This window comes from Opisthorchis viverrini, assembly GCF_000715545.1.
Source record: "Opisthorchis viverrini unplaced genomic scaffold opera_v5_174, whole genome shotgun sequence".
Lineage (NCBI taxonomy): Eukaryota > Metazoa > Platyhelminthes > Trematoda > Opisthorchiida > Opisthorchiidae > Opisthorchis > Opisthorchis viverrini.
In genome coordinates, this window is record NW_008751832.1 from 890,701 (window position 1) to 908,424 (window position 17,724).

The 17,724-nt window shown below is 44.3% G+C and overlaps 2 protein-coding genes across 2 annotated transcripts in view; one reads left to right on the forward strand and one right to left on the reverse strand.

The window, feature by feature from the left end:
• Positions 1–13,534, forward strand: part of T265_07561 (hypothetical protein) — a gene marked incomplete at both ends in the record, with an annotated part of 32,487 nt that extends 18,953 nt beyond the window's left edge. Inside the window, 2 exons of the mRNA XM_009173111.1 lie at positions 9,880–10,443; positions 13,502–13,534. Coding sequence (XP_009171375.1) covers positions 9,880–10,443; positions 13,502–13,505 — 568 coding nt within the window. The remainder of the gene's footprint in view (positions 1–9,879; positions 10,444–13,501) is intronic.
• The window catches only part of T265_07562 (hypothetical protein), a gene marked incomplete at both ends in the record, with an annotated part of 41,504 nt that overhangs the window by 2,594 nt on the left and 21,186 nt on the right, over positions 1–17,724 (reverse strand). The window lies entirely within an intron of this gene.

A 17,724-nucleotide genomic window follows, 5' to 3' on the forward strand; every position in this document is an offset into this window, starting at 1 on the left:
GGTGAATTTCTTCGGCCTTGTGTTGTCAGCCCTAAGGGGTTACTGTCCTTTATTTCCCTACACAACGTACGTGCAATCGGTTGGTTGCATTGGGCTACACAGCAGCAGGTAGAATACCACCAGCCGTACACATTTCTTTAGGCATCTCCTCTGCACATCTGCAGATGTTGATTAAAAATCAAAGCGCGAGAACGTTGTACTAATCGGAAGATGAGTTTACTAAACAATAACGGGTTGTGGGAGCATAGAATATTTCAATCAACCCCCCAAAGCGCTATTTTCGAACAAGTATACTGTGGTTTTCTCTCTAGTTGTTTAGGTTCGAGATGCTGTCCTCTAGTGTCAATTTTATCGAACATTTGAATTGAAAAAACGGATAAGGCACACACGGATTTCATGGGTTAATTTCGATTCCATTCCATAATTTAGGCGTCCCGTGATCTAGTTCGACTTCTTACGTTTTAGTTATGCAAATGAATCTAGACGACTGGTTTGACGGACGCAAGCATGACCAGCTTAGTTTCAGAGGTAAATCTTATCGATTTTTCATCTGACACATCCACGGATTTTGCTACAAAATAAAAAAACACGAATTCGACTATGCAGTACAAATTGTAAATTGACTTGGTATCGGAAACTCAAGTGATTATCCGTTGAATGTTATGAATATGTTGTATAAATACCGTTTTATGTTGGATTTCGAAGTGTTGAAGATATCAAGCTATTTTCTTTTACACAGCATTACTTAAGAGGCTCATGAAAACTCTTAACAGCTCACTATCACCAAAGTTGTCATAATCTCAGCTTGGCATTGTGCCACGCTTTCTCGTAATATGATACGATCTAGACTTGCCACATTGCAACAGAGCTTATTGAACTCCTCACAGTGTCAGCCAGACACAGGAAAGGCAATCAAATGCATCTACTCTGAATAAACACCAGGATGATATCATTTGTTGACTTTTGGCAAATGCGTCCTGTTGCTAGATCTGATTTTCATACAATGGGCTGTGGATTAGACTGGGAGCAGACGCCCTAAGGCTGCCTGAAATCTCTGATGTTGTGGAAGGAGGACAGGCATTGCTGTGCTAAGGAGGATATAACTTGAGGGACATGTGTGATGATACTACTGACTATATCCTGAAGAGAAGACCTTATTGATACACTGCGGCAGGAAATGTAAAAGACCAAGTGCAACGAGCCTAGTGCTCAGTTGCCTGACTGCAGCGAAACATTGTGAAGCTATGGACACTTGAACAGTTGACGCACTGAACCATCAACCTGAACTTTAGGGACGACAAACCACGCGACTACTGGCTGGAACTTTGCATATCTAAAAGGGCCGTATTTGGACCACATAAGAGTCGGGTCGTCGGTTCCTTACTTCTTTGAAGGAACTCTGAATTTACTCAAATGTGTTCATAAATCATCTCCTTGCCCCGTTGAGAAGTGAAAAAAGTCCGTGTGTTTGTCTTTCCAGCAGTGTTAATCAGGCTTATTGTCAGATGCAGAATCTTTGTGGGTTTATTCAGTGCCCAGTGGTTAATCTTACCACAGAGCATGTACTATCTCACAGGCGGATGGTGGTGAATTGCGCCGGAGACGTGTGATGGAAACTTTGCAATCCATTTAAAATAAAATCTAAGAAGCATAAGCATGATTAAGTCGAAGAAGGTTTTCCATGAAGAGGTCTAATCAAGTCTCGTGGGAATGTATGCGCCACTCCCATGTGCATTCCAGTTGTAGACAGATTTATACCAGTAACGTAGTTGGAACCCATCCAAGAAAATAAACAACTGCACCTGGAGTCATACTGAGATTTGTGTTGCTTTTTCGAACAAAATTTCTTGTTCCACTCATCCATTAGTCAGATCAGTTATCAATGTTGTCAGTGATTGATGACGGAAATGCGACCCGGCGTTGGATGCACTTTCATAGCCCCAGCTATCATGGGGAGGGAAGTGAACGTGTTGATGGGCAACACAGCCTCTAATAAAAATCACCTGTCATTTTGATCACGTGTTAGTGTCAGTACAATTCAGTGGGACAGCTGGTTATCTCTGACGGGAAAGACTAATTTTTGGAAGCCAATGAATATAACATTTCTAGTTCCAAGCGAATGAACTGAAACGATACAAGAACAATACCGGATAAATCAGGTTTTTGCAGAATAGCTTTACTTCAGTTTTTTTTTCGGAAAGTTCAGCCACACACATCGATATGTAACATTTGGTCGTGAATACGATCAGCGACTACATCGATTGCACGAGATGCGAGTTTTGCCCAACCTAACAGAAAAACAATCTGTGAATGGACTGGCGAAATTCACATTCACATGCCAGCAAGGTCATACATTTTAGGACAGACAGATCTGTTTACAAATGTCGTGAAAATTACGTGGAACGGCTGTGTTCATCTCCAGCGGTTCAGTTTCACTTGACTCTCGGCCTACCAATGGGTGATCAGTTTCACGCGTCTCCATTTAGGTGCTCGAGCATCAAATCTCATTGGTTGAAATTCAGAGTGCTGACGTAAAGGTGTTGCTAGTGTCAGGCTGTCTGCAAAATTCATTCCATCTTGTAAGCTTTACTAATTGTGTTAGGAAGCTTCTTCAGCGTCCTTTCAATCCGAGGCAGCCTTGGCCTCACGCATTTGGTTGAAGAACACCGTAAATGAGCAGTCTTTTCGAGTCTCACATTACCACTAGCTTAGTTTGGAGGTGGTTGACTGATTTACATAAGTTACGCAGTTCAACAGGAAATAATCTCGCAGCTAGACCAGTGATGTATATTTAGACATCATCTGGGTGGTTAAGATACACTGGTGAGGTGAGTAACACCTACAGTAACCGCTTGGTTGTATGACATTTACAGCACAAGCTAAGTCAAACTTCTGATGTTGTAAACATTCTGGCACCGAGGAAAAAAACAGCTGCACTCCTGCGGTTCATCCTACAACAGAATCGGTTGTCGGGACAGGTTTTCCTACATCCCGATATAAAAATGACGTCTGTACAGGGGACTGTCGTAAAAATAGCATCTTCAAAAGAGTTGGGCTGACTTTCGTCCCAACCAGCTTTTACCTACTATTCCTGTCGTGCGCTTGTTGATTCAGCTGAGGCCATCCATTAATGCACCGAGCCATAATTCTTTTTACTGTCAAGTATTTACCCTCGCCCGTCGCAACGGACAAACGACTGGCCAATCACTAACAGATGAGCTCACAGTGAGTAACAAGTTTCTGACAGCTACGGAATGGTTTGTTGACCACGATTTTTATCAATAGTTTCGTACTCTTCATGCCACCTGAAGCTTATGTTTTGCTATAGTCAGACAGCGTTCGCACTCTGTTTCTGTTATTGTGTGTTCACACTGGTTTCAGTCAAGGCCAGTGCATTGATCCACAGGACAAAACGCTTGCCTCTTGGACGCAGTTTCCGAGGCTAATGAACTTTTGAAAAACTTGCTGTGGTCCAACAATTATTTTGGCTGTTTCACTGGTTGGTCATAAACGAAGAGCGCAACTCACAGTACAACAGAAATGCATTTATTTCGACTTTTTTCACGCTTTAAACATGCTTAGGTCGACTTCACATGTTCCCCTCGCTGAAGCTATGGTACAGCACAACCACATGAAATGGCATACAGGCCATGCTGTTGTGGCCAGCGCTAGTTTCACCACCATTTTCACCCACATGCCTTCGCTTGCAATCGGACCTATGCTGTCTAGGCCGACAGCAGGCTTGAAGAGCTCACTAAAGTACACATGCTCAAAAAACTGCAAGCTGTTTACCGACCATGGCTTAGATCTTATCGAATCCGGGGTCAAAACACCATCTGTTGAGCGTACAGACGCAAAATTGAAGCCCAACTCAAGGCACACAAGCTGAAGTTTATTATCACACGATTCTGATAAAACTCTGTACTTCACACTCAGAAAAGCCTAATCATGAAACTGCTTTCGTTCTACTGATCACTTGCATCCTTGTTTGAGGGGCGTAAAATGTACTGAGCTTTTTCGTACCTTTTTGCGTCTTACAGTTTGTGATAGTTGATTGTAAGAACTGAAGTCACTCGACAACATTGTTTCGCTTACTGCACTGTTCAAACTGATTGGAGATTCTTTAAGCCTGAGACAACCTAAAATGTGCTGAACGAATACTTATTTCGCGAACCGGCTTATCACTTTGATCATCATCCGTCCATAATTTCCCTATCTCTTTGTTGTGGAAAGCATGGTATCATTCATTACGCATCGCTGAACCGACAGAGAAGACTGACATTCAAGCAAGTTGTTCCACTTTCGGAAAACCCTCGTCACTTTCCACGTAGATAAGCCTGGTCGCGGAGGCTATTTGGGTAGTTTGGTGAGCTCGGTGTTGATAATGACAAAGTAAAAGTGATCATCAGTCTACGTCATCGTAAGCCGTTTGCTGTCACCACCACCAGACATCCAGTCAATCTTTATCTCCGTTGAGCGAATAGGTTTATCTTGCTGTTTAGGATGCTGAATTGTGCGCTATTCTGCTTTCGACCTCAGCATACACACAATTCTGTACGTGATTTTGAAAGCCAACAAATCAACGGTTGTTACCTGAAGCACGTGAATACTTCTGTTTCCCTCGGTACCTCGAGATAGAAATTTGTTTATTGGACCACCTATTACTGATCATTGTACAGTAATTTTACGCATTGAAGTTTCTATGTTCAATGTGACAGTTGAATTCTAGGTAAAGCCAAACAACCGCAATCAGCTTTGTCGATTAAAAAGGTTTAGCAATAATCTTTCTAACAACTCATGTCCTGGTAAATAGTCTCTTATCCGATGAATGATCTCTGTTCCGAAAGTTGCGGTTCAGTCAATGGAAAGACCTTCGTAACTTTCACAGAGGAACCTACTTACAAGGTTGCTTAAAACTCTTCGGCAACCCGCGACCGGTTTCGCCCTTGGGGCTCATCAGGTGGGCGCGGTCCCCGAGTTTCCGTCAACCTAGTGTTTACTGTTTTGCAGGCAAAATTGGTTTTGCGAGAGACACACCTGGAATCCAGCGGAATATCTCGTTTGTGATGTTTCCACGCAATTTGGTTTCAAGTAGAACATAAGGCTGACGGAAACTCGAGGACTATACCTACCTGATGAGCCCCAAAAAGGGCGAAACTGGTCGTGGGCTGTCAAAGAAGTTTCAGCAACCCTATGAGTAGTGCATTACGTAAACAATACCGGTTATTCCTCTGGAATCTGGTCTTCCCAATCAATTCCTCCTTCCAGTAGGTTGAATTCACCTAGGGACGACTAGTGGGACCATACTATCTGTAATTTCTCCCTTTTTGTTTATACAGCGAGGTGACTTGCACGTTTGACTCAACAGGATCTCGGCCTATTCATGGCTTGTTCGTATAAACAAAAAGACTTTGTTTATCATATGGCTGCTCCAGGCTTTGTCTGTCCTACTATTGAAACCCGTCCGTAGAAGAACCAGTCATCCCACAGTGGCAGTCTGCAGCGGGACGTTCGCTGTGGCTAGGCTATTCGTGAGACTGTGTTTAACAGATTATACCTCAAAGGGTGGACCTATATTTGACTGGTTGGAATTGTTGTCACGTCAGTACGTAGTGTGTGTTACCTCTACCGCATTACCACAGGCTCTGCTCGCACAACTTAAAGAGTCATGGACGTGTGGTGGCCAACCAGTAAGCCCTCTGAAAGAATTCCAGAGGGAGAATTCTTTCTGAGTCTAAACAAACAAGATCTCACTTATTTTTCCCTCAACCTAGTAAGGTGCTTTGATATATACTTGTCCGGCAAGATTTTACTGAAAACACCGTCTGCAACCACCGTTTCCTGATCACAATTAGGGCTATTTAGCAGATGACCATTCATATGCATCAACACTACGCGTTATTATTCGACCTCAGAGATCAACTTCTCCACCAACCCAACTAACCAGACATGCATACCACAAAGACCCTGCAAAAATGAACTGATTTCCCGCTGAGGGGTTGGGTGTATCATGTCCATATCTCGAAAGCATCCGAGCTTGTCCAAAGGATGACCGCTGACCTGTGTTGAACACATACACGTCACTGTAAAGCCTAGCATTTTTTTACGCCGGCGCGATGGTGTTAACCATGGTGTGGCACACATGCAAATGGGGTCTTGATCGTGCTACCTTAGTAACCAACTTCATGCGAAGTTGGCTCGTCGTTCTGACTCCACCACATATGAAGCAGGTAATGGCACAAGATTCGACAGGAATGGAGACCGAATGTCGAGTGCGAAGGCCAAGCCACATCAACCAGACTTATAACTGTGATACAGAAAAAAAGGTACTGAAATTTCTAGAGGATCTTTTACTGCTTGTGTCCCCAGTATCAGCTCACACGGCACCTCTAGCCTTTGAACAACCAAGTGTGACCAGAAAGTTAGCAATATATGGAAACCTGTAGAACAGTGAGCCGGAGTTGCTCACTCCGTTGCCAGACTGACAAGCAATGGACCATCAGTCCCGCTACGATGCCGGACCCCACATCCACCTTTAAACTTTGGTGGGAATACTGCTACAAGAAACCAGTGCATAGGATTTCCGCAGTGCAGTAGGTCCCTTGAAAGCGTTTCGGCAGTTGTCTACAATACTGTTTGTGTCCAAAGCTGTCTTCTCATACCTCGTAACTATTCGCCCTGAAAACATCGTAATGGTTATCAGCAATGTATAAATCTGAATCTTTCTGCTTTCCTGTGTGTGTGAGAGAGAGAGTTAACTGTTCGCTAGTAGTGTGTGAGAGAGAGAGTTAACTGTTCGCTAGTTATGTTGACACCTAGATGATGGACAGCAAGCACAGCCTCGTGAGAAGGTTGGATAAATAAAAATTGTTTAGGCACAAATATCCAGTAGTGTGTAAGAACAGGAACAGTAAGAGTTAATTTTTAAATGCATTGTGCTCGTTCCTCATAGCCACCGGTTTTTGGTTTACCGCATGGAACAGCTTTCATCTGTTCGGCCTATTTTGTAGCCTTGATGTTGAGAACGGAAGGCCACTTGAGTCTGCTTTCACCGTGGACGCGCTAATACCCCGTATGCTTTTTTACTCTATCGGTTTGTTCAAAATTATCATGCATGCGGGTCGGTTTATTTAACGTCACAGCGAAGGATTTTTTTACCCCGATGGCATTTACATTTGTACGGGAGTTCAACCGCCACATTGTTTTGTCCACATTGAAGGTCATGTCTCGCGCGTCACTTGCCTGTTCCTCAATAGGAGATTAAACACTTCCAAGTGGAGGTGGGTTGTATGAAATAAACCATTAGGTTGACCTAATCACAAAGACCCCTTTGAACCAGTTAATGTAAATTTGTAAATTGGGGCTCTTGAAATTTATTAAAGTAAGTCTATTAGATATCTGGATCAGTTGCTCCAGTCGCCTAAACTGCCAGCTGAAAATGTAACGTACCGTGGGGAATGCGAGATAGACGTTTACATGAGTATGTAGCACTAATGGATAAACGGCCAAGTTAGGCCTAATTGGCCTATCAGGTTATGTGAATTTTGGTACTACCAGGCAAATTGAAGTTTCAGACCCAAGACGCTTGTGACACAGTAGCCTGTAGCTGGCACGTATGTCTTCTTGCTGTGAGTGTTTCACTCGATTGCAACTTACAGCCTACTGCAGTTTGGTGACAGAACAAGGAAGACCATAGTGAATAAGACTGACATACTGAAGCGTATAAAAGATCATCACTTAAAATCATATCACCCGACTTGATAAGGTTGGATCAGCCGTTCACTGAAAAGGCTTAATAAGGCATCCAACCAGACAAGCGCACGAGATATTATCAGAGACATCCAATCATTCATGGATCGCCTGGTCACCTCAGTACATGGGACAGTGAAGTTGGACATGCTGAGGTCTGAAACTGTCACCATGTGGGATTGAGTCCGGTATCAGTCAAATCGATTTATTGCGAATAATATACCTGGGAGGTAAGAAATGCCTTTAGAAGCCTCTGGACAGTTTGATAATACAATCTGATAATCAGCGAATGATATTATTTTTATCAATTATGGTTAGAAGATTTACTCTGAGCACGATTTGGTCGAATTCCATGTGGTTCTAGTTTCGAATTTCATACCTACACGGGGGATAGGAGAAATGTATTGATACATCGATTCGCACAAACACATCGCGCCAGCAAATCCCATGCATTTCAGATCCGGGTTGAATGCGCACTGCGAGCTGGCCGATAAATAAATAGCCTTGGTATTATACAGTTCTACTACGTTTTGATGAGGTATCATTGCATTGGTGATTGTTGATATGTTCACCGAGTTTGACAGACATTTCGTCGCCGAACGAGGTGTTATTTTCAGTCAGCGGATTTCACCCCGACTGGTGAGGAAAGATTTACAAGCTAATTGCCAAGCATCCCATTAAAAGTCCTCCTTAATAATTGTTCATAGTTGTTCCAGGACACATGTCTTGTCGGATCAGTGAGACCGCTATAGATGGTTCCCTCGTTCATTGTCGTTTATCAACAGTCATACGGATGCTCAGCCCCAGATCACTGTATGCCAGTAGTGAACAACATAATTATCGTTCATCAGTTACACCCTTCCGGTGCATAGCTACTAGAGGGAAGCACGAAGGCCGAGAGTTCGCGGTCACTAGTTCCGAAACTTACAAACTGAATTATCTTGAGCTCATGACCTGGTGAGTTAACCTAAGTATAGGTAATCGATCAGAGCACATGACAAACGCACTTGATCCTGCCCAAGCTCAGACAGCGTTCATCTTAGTGCCGTGTCTAATCTTTGTTTTTATTGTAGAGGTTGAGTGATTTTGCCCAAGAACACGTTTAAACTTGGAAATGATGGACTGATTTCATGATACAATTTGTCGATTATTCACATCGGGGACATTTTCTAATCTTGAATAATGAGGATCGCCAACTATGCTGCCACTGATGGCTATTTTTATCGTCTGTTTGCACCTCTTGGGTGGGTCGCTCGCGACAAATCGAGTTCAAGGATTCCACATTCAAACTCAAAGTAATGGTTTGAAGAACTAACATGGCAAATCCTAATCTGAAAATCAGGGAAAATAGGTTTTTCTTATGTCATTCCGTGCAATGCGTGGTTCCACATCGCCGTACAAACCTACCACCATCCCTCACGTGTATGGCAGCTTGGACTGGCGTAAGTGAACTCTGGCGAATACTGCTACACTTGTAGATTTGCTTCGGAAACCATCATCGGCCACATGAGCCTGTATTTAAAACTTTCGTTAAACTTCGATCGATTTTTGGAAAGTGTCACGGGGTTGGATGCGCCCTTGGCTTCTTTTAGTGCAAGTAAACACTGGTCATCATACGGTGAAATTAACAATGCGGGCAACCAGCTCTAACAACATATGCCGCTTGGTGCGAGTGTGCGAACGGCGGTATGCACGCCATTCCGGAGAAACACTGTGCGAACACTGTCCAGCAGCGACCCGTGGCCAACTATGAATAACTGACGCTGCCACGTAGTTGTGTTAGTGTGGCCATTCGGTTCTGCGTGCTGTTGAGCGCATCCAGACACATCGTCCAATCATATTGGCTTTACCAGCACACAACTAGCGAGTCCGCTTGCACGGCTGTTTTCAAGTCGCTCGTGCGCAACGGTCCGTGGTCCACGCCCGCGCCCTAGCGCTTTCTTCAGCTGGTAACTAGCAAAGCAGAGGAACCTGCACCTAGGTGTTGTGCTACCGTATTTTTTCGTAGACTCTGTTGGAAGACCAGGTCAAGCCAACGAGACAAGTCACTTCTATCGCCCTTCCCCACTGGATGCGTTCCGAGACTATTTCACAATTGCGTACTTCCTTTGTTTTTCCTCTCTAATTCAGTGTGGTAAGCCACCTGCATCAGTGCACTTCAGGGCAGTTTGTGATGCATCACCATCAGCAACCCGGTAGTTTACGCCAACAAGATATCGTGGTCCTCAATTCACAAACCGGTGAAGTGCTGGGTTCGCGTACGCAGCCGGTTCAGAAAATTTCCCTCATGTCTGGTGGTCAGTCACCGAAGGTTGACATTATGCATACAAGCTCGGGTGATGGGGTGAATGGAACGACCACACAGCAACCAACCAATGCCCCAGACACGCCAGCTGCACAGGGAACACAGCCCTACAATTATCGGATGCAACAGGACGGGGGCGGTGGTGGAGCCAGCCCACGTGGTGGAGGCGCTGGGGGAAGTGGTGGCTCAAACGGTCACATGATGCCTTACGGTTCAATGGAGCGGGGGAGACAAGTTTACAGCATGGCTGAATGTCAGATGGCCCAACTGATTGTGTTTATGGACCGCGCACAAGTGTGTCGTCGGATTCGACCTCGTTTTAATGCGTCTGAAATCACGGAAGTACTATTCGAACACCTTTCTCCGGCGATCGATAAGGATTCTATTCGGTAGGTTCCGTTGTAAATTTTGTCTCTGGTCATAGTTACTCGCTTTATCCTGCTATGCAGTGGTTTGCTAACTTTGGCTGATGACTGTCAGAAACACCCGTACAACGATATTTGTGATTGACAACGATGCATCATCTTGGTACCGAAATTTTTCGCAAATGACCAACCATGGGACTGGCATAAAACGGCGGTACCGACTGAATAAACATATGCAGGAACCACAGACTGAAAAGTTACTGACAAACCCAGAATAAGTAGTGCCTCGTAACCTAAATGTGGTGGCGTTGATAACATCCGTATTTTCGCGGACAAATGTAGCTTGCGTTAGTCAGGCATTTTTCTATGATCCCGTTTGGCTCCGGTAACTGTTTTTTTTTACCTCTAAAGGCGTGTGAACGGCGGCACCCACGGTGTTCTGTACTTGGAATGAGTATCTCACTGTATGGAACAGTTTCAGGATTAGATGCTATTTGTGTTGTCCATATTCTCCATGGACTCTGCGGATAGTAAACATGGGCACTAGACGAGTGTTTCGTAGTAGACCTTTCATCCTTTTTTATGTCTACACGGAGTGATTGACATTAGCTACGGTTTTACCGGCTGATCTGTCGAAAGTGAGTTTATCCGTTCCAATACTGAATATGGGGCTTTCTCCTAGTCGTTCGTTTAAGAATGCACCGCAAGCCTTCCGGGTCGGACCACTCGATACCCATGTGAACCAGTTGCTGAGATTTTGCCGTTGCATAGCCGAACCAAAGGACTTTTGTGGACACTGAACAGGGTTCCCATGATCGATGCAAATCACCGAATCCATCAACACAATGTATCGAGTGCCACCACATCGCCTGAAGACAAAATGCACTCGGAACAGATGGGTCGATGACTATTGGACCACACTAGCAAATCGCCTGCCACCAAATGGTTGCATGAAAGCCGTCTTGCTCGACCAACCGTTATCCTCAATTAACTGTGGTTGAGTGACTTAAATGACTCCTTTTTTATAGACTGTTGATCACGTAACCTGCTTTTGTACGAATATTTTGACCGTTTTCAACCATTTCAGACTGCGTCCTTTAATCAAGACTTTAGTGAACAGTTATTTGAAATACTCAGTGGTTTACGAGGGTAGATTGTCTCAAGGGTAAACGTCCTGATTGTGTAGGACATCTCAGTTTGCACTTAGCAAGGAATTCACCACGTTGTCCTAAAAAAACCGATCCCAGAAGGTCTGCTGTCAAAATGGACTGCATTTGGTCGCAGCTGCAAGATCTTTATTGTGCGCCCTTTCGCAATGAAAGAGAATGAAATTTTGCATGCTTGGTACAGACATTTCTGAGTAAAAAGTCAAGTCACTTTTGATTCCAGTTGATTTGACAGCAACGAGATCAAATCAGAGTACAGTTTAAAGTCACGTGATTATTTCTTTGGGGTGTTATCTTTTGGTCGAAGAGCAGAAATCATGGGAGGGAAGGGGAATTGTACAAAGTTTGGAACCTGGGCGTCTGTAGATTTTTTATTTTCAAAGCGTGTCGCCGTTGCACTTTTTGATGCATAGTGTACTTCAGATACCTTGAGAACAGTGCCCGGATTACTGCCGAACTCCAAATTATATTTGAATGCTCAACCCGCACTTGAACGATGGCCCTGCGGTGGGCTTAGATGCTTTGCCGATACTATGCTTCTTACAACCCTCGACCCTAAAATGTCCACTTGGTGGACATGATCAAGTGTTCCCAGGCTTTGGGGTAGCCATGCTGTTTGCTCGTGGTACGGCACTCGCCTCGTAAATCAGCTGTCCGAGGTACCCATCCACTAACGTCCAAAAATATACATTATTAATAAGGCCTAATAAGAGAGAAACTCAAGTCCAATGTTTTCGGTGTAGACACATCAAAACAGTTGCACCTTGAGGGATGGGGGACTTCTCGGAGAGTGATTCGAATGCAACTATGACTATTGACACAGAAAGCTCGAGCTACGCATCTTACCCATTTGGCCGCCTTCATCCTCCCAACGAGCTGCGGCTCGTTTGGACAGTGTCGAAGTGTTTGATTCACTAAGACCTGCTTGAGTTAGCTAATGTACCGTGGAAACCAGCCGAGGACAGTCTATGAGGGTGTGTTGGGCACATGAGCGCACATACCCGTGCATAATTATACACAATAATCAGCAACTGGCTGCAGGGGCATGTCCTAGACTGAGTGATTCATACAATTTTCCGTTGCTGGACTGACTAAGGTCACCCAATTGATTCACCAACTGCATCGAGCTTGCTGGTTTTATAGCATACAGACCCAGTTGCACAGCTGAACTAAGGTCAGTACGGTGTGTGGGTTGCGTGTATTGTAAATCTCACTGGAACTGCCGTTTGTGTGCCTTCGAGCCTGTAGAAAATTTCTAAAAAAAAAAAAATGAATAGCCTCCGATACGCTGCGTTGAATTTGTTCTTCCTCGACGTTCCAAATCGAATTATGCTGCCATAAAACTGTGATCTAATTTTTATCCTCCAGTTTTTCATCAAGTATCCTCAGTCATTCTTTTTCGGTTACGGACTACTGAGCCAACCTATCGGTGTCTATCGGGTTGATTTATCAAGATTGGTCTGAGAAATTTGACGATTGGGCACCAACCTAATGGCATTAGCTGTCTGGATCCACTCTCCACAAACGATAATTTATCAAGCAGTCCAGTCCATATCGAAATGACGTATGGAATGAATCATTCGGCTGATATTTTTCACTCGGCTGCATCGTGGAATTATTGTGTCCGAGCTGAAGGAGAACAGCTGGTGGATGATGTATAGGTGCCTCGGAAATTGCAGACTGGTTATATTGACCAGTAGACGTTTATAAGTCTCTCATTTCGGTGTGTGAAACACCTTTGATCAACATGTTTGGAGAAAAGCCCGTTTGGATGTTTGCCTGAGAATCTGAGAATCCCTATAAACGCTCTTAGAAAATGGAATGTATTCCTCTCCCGGATGAGTTAGCTACGGTCTGATCGGATGTTCAACACGGACCACGTGTATACACTGTTTTTCGCCTGCTCTCTACTTCAGATGACCAGGTTACAACGTCGGCTGTGGTTCCAACGACTCCTCGCGACAGAACCATCTTCCTTAATTTTAATTACAGGCCACGTTTATGTTGTACTTCATTTTTGACTAAGTTTCTGCACAGCAGAGAGGCACATTTACCCCCACCCATACACGTCCTTCTGGACAAAGGTCACCCCTCCTACTAGGATCGTTTTTTATTACCAATTTCCTTCCGTTGAATTCGATGAGAACCTGTAAGAGAAGATTACTTCACCGTGTAGTGAGCATACCTCCCTTAGAATAGTGAGGTGAACACATGGTCGCCAGTACTGGACACTCAGCTCATTTTATTCTACCGGAGACTGCTTTCTTGCAATGCCCCTTTTTTTTAATATTGTCACATCTCTCGACTGACAACCGCGGGTAAATCGAACAATATTTTCAGATCAGAATCAGTTCAGCCTACCTCAGTTATCGATTAGGCACGAAATGCTTACGTGTTTGGCTCACAATGTACCCTCTACTTCAGGGCATCATTAAGCTATAGGCTGACTGGAATATAATCAGACCCACGCAGTCATCCGCGCGCTGATGCTCACCTTCATCCCCGACAAATCAGTCAGGTTGTAGTCTTGCTGGTCGCGTGCACTTGTAACCGGCGTACGTTTCCATAAGCGCCGGTTGCCGTAGACGTAGTGGCAAGCGTCACAATAGGGGAGGAACATCTTCACCTTTTCACAACCCTTTTCCACAGCGTTGTGACAACAAAGTGTGATCGAGAATGTTTATTCTACGAGGACTTCTCCCTGCGCGAGCGACCGGACTCAATTATCTGACACTCCTTGAAGTAGTTAGGTGTATGCCAAATTTAGATGAAATCAGTTGGCAAAGGCTATCTGTTATACCTCAGTACCAAAACATATGTATTGAGGTGCACTTATTTTCTTTGTTGGCCCGGGATTAGACCCTTGTGCAGCGAAAAGTCTACAAAGGCTGAAGACGGAAGCCGTGCCGGTTGCAGTAGTGTCCATCGGAACGACTCCAGATTTAATGAGATAGAAGTACGCTTCTTGAAACGACCTTTCGGATGCATTGTCTTTTTCAGAAACTCAGTGCGAGAGTGGCTGATGGACAGACGGCGGTTAGATCAGTTCTCTCGCATAGTTGTTTGATCAGCCACTGTTTTTGTGTCCACTTACGTCGCTGAATGAATGAACTAAAGGCCCGGAATCCGCGTACCTTGCAGCCATCCAACAAGCTAGTGGAGTTTGGTCGATCGTGCAGAAAGAAGTCCTGACAGAGCAAGTATTCAGGATCACACCTTTCTGTCACAAAGTTGTGGAAAACGGATGGCAGGAGAATTTGAGGATTTTCATTCCTTGCCGGGACGCTTGCTATTAGGGAACTGATCATACGGCACCTTATCTCCCATTCAGCTTGGATTAAACTTTGACACTCAACATACACCTCAACGGCCGGAATATCTAGTCAGCAGGTTCCCTTCTTTCATGGTTCGAATTGTGACTTTTTGTGGCAAACAACAACCTTTTATGGCGCCTGGATTTTTTTAGTTGTTCCACTCAACCCTTTGGCTACTGGTTCTGTGCATTTCGGTCCATATTTTAATGTCGCAGCCACCTCTAGTGATGTGAATCTGGAACTCCTATTGAAATTACTAGATGGTTACGGCGATCTTTTACAAATGAGCTGGGGGAGTGCTCCAAAGTCAAAACAGTGGTGTTCCTTGAACCTGAAATTAGGTTTGTGTCTAAACGTTTCGTCCCATGTTTGACAAGTGTGCCAGAGAAAAAAATAAGACCGTTTGAAAAAACAATGGAGTCCTAGAAACACTGAGCTATTCTCGACGAAGTACACGGATCCATTCGGCGTTGGCAACAGACGTAACTGAGTCTCCTGTTTCTGATGTACCCCAAGAAATAATAGTAATGGTTTTTCGGGTAGTTTTCAGCAGCCTCATAAGTAATGCGTTGAGTCATGAATTAGCCTTTATGGACTGTGAGTATTATGGCAATTAAGAAGTCTAACGGCCAGATTCGACTTTGCCCACAATTATGAATAGGCCTTTGCAAACTCATTAATTCCTTTTCCTGTGCCCAAAACTTGATTATTCATAGGTATGTCTGAAGGAAGCGGTAGACTCTTGTAAAAGCCTTTTGGTTGCCAAAAAAACACTGGATGCTCTATCCCTTTTGGGGTTAAGTGCGCACCCGTGATTTCCTCTCAGATTATGGACACCATCCAAGTGTTTTGCGACTTGCTATATCATGCGAGATGACATCATCACATTCACCAGGAGATCCAGAAGTACATTTACAACAGGATATCACATGGACACATGATACACATTCCGCACAAACGACCTCTTGTAGGGCACCAGAACCAGCGATTAGACAAGTTTGAATTGCCAACGGTGCCTTAACGAAGCATTGTGAAGTAGCACGTACCAAATGATTGGAACACGACATTCCAGGGGACCTCTGCCACCCATCAGTCGGCTAAATGTGAACCCTTCACGGTAACACAGTATTGGTCATTTATGCCATTAGGCATAAGGCGGATCAAAGGGCAGTTATGTACGCACATATCCGTACACACTCACGAACATCCTCATTCCGTATGCCAGACGAACCAAACAAGCTGTGCTCCAATTGATCGAGCGTCTTTGTTGTTTGGCCTAGCCGAGTCCACATCCTTTGTTTATGTACGTGCACACAAGTATGTGTGGCGGGTCGTCTTGCGAGGCGTTTTACCAGCTAACCTGCATTCGGTTTCGGAAACCAGAAGGAAAGTATGGAGACCGCACATGGACAGGGACCACTTGTTTCCGTGGGATGGATGGATGGAACTAAATTCACCATAGGTCGAATTCCCCAGGAAGGAGTAGACTGCCGGTATCTTTTCTGAAGTCATTATCCGCAATCTTCAAGCTATGTAGCTTCATCCTTGTTACCTCCCTCGTGATGATCCTGGAAAATTTAGGAACAACCTCGTGGCTGTTCACAGCTAGTCAAGTTTTTCTAACGTATTCGAATCATGAATTAAGTTAGTTGCATATTTACGTGGAAGAGAGGGAAGATAACAATCGATTTGGTCCTGAACCATACTATTTGTAGAGGCCAGGCACCGTGCATGCCTTCGGTAGCGTTTACAGACTTTCAGTGTAAGCGAACAAGCATTTACATGAGTTGGTGTCACAAAATGATTACTCACTTGCCTCCGAAGCTTTCTCATCTACTTCACTTTGTAAGTTAGCTCTTAAAGTTCCGATTCTTCATGTTTGCTTGCTTTTGTGAATGGGTAGATGTGTAATCAATAGATAAGAGCGTCATTGACCACGTGACTTGCATGAATGTGACAGTCTTAACTTTATGATTCACACCGTGTTTTTTACTGGTATTCTGACGAGATGTGTTTCGCACATGGAGGATGCGTGGAATTCGTGTTGGAGATCGATCGCCTTGGCCGATGTCGACTCGGGGAGCCTGTATAATCAGTTTCTGAACCAATCTGAAGGTCTACTCTATACGTCACTCCTGCCAGAGGATTTCGGCGCATTGCTCAAGAGTTTTTCGATTGTTAATATCTAACCACGTTCAGAGTATTCTCGACTTTCGAGTTATTTGATCCTGCAAATCGGTATTTGCTGAAAGAAACGCGAAGCACCGTACAACCGTTTACCCGTGCGCATCTCAAGAATTTCTAGAGAGATTCGAACTCGTGACCTTTTAGTTGGACACTATACCATTCGGCCGCGAGTGTTCGATCAGGTGTGACTAACATACACTTGGGTAAACTGTAGCCCCACCGTCTTTCGATCATTCAATTCATGTCTCACGATCCGGCGCTGACGTGAAATATTTTGCTGCTGATCGTTTCCGAAATGTGATGACTTGTGTTTTGATGATAGACTGATAGGGACTTTATTAATAACCGCGATTCCATCTAAACCCGAGGGTACGTCTCGTAATCGGTTTGTATAAAGGGTGTATATGAGGTCTGCATATGGGACGAAATAGAAAATAGTGGAACGAAAACTGATGATTCAGACATTTACGCAAGCTCTCAGGTCATGACTTCTCCAGCATTTGACGACAATCGTAATTCTTACTTGCTGTGTCCTCGTTTTGACTAATTCAATTTTAGTTGAAGGTGGTTACGGGACTTTCAGAATACACGTCCATCTCGCTTCCGTCTGAACAGTCCTTTACTTGTCCTGGCGCAAT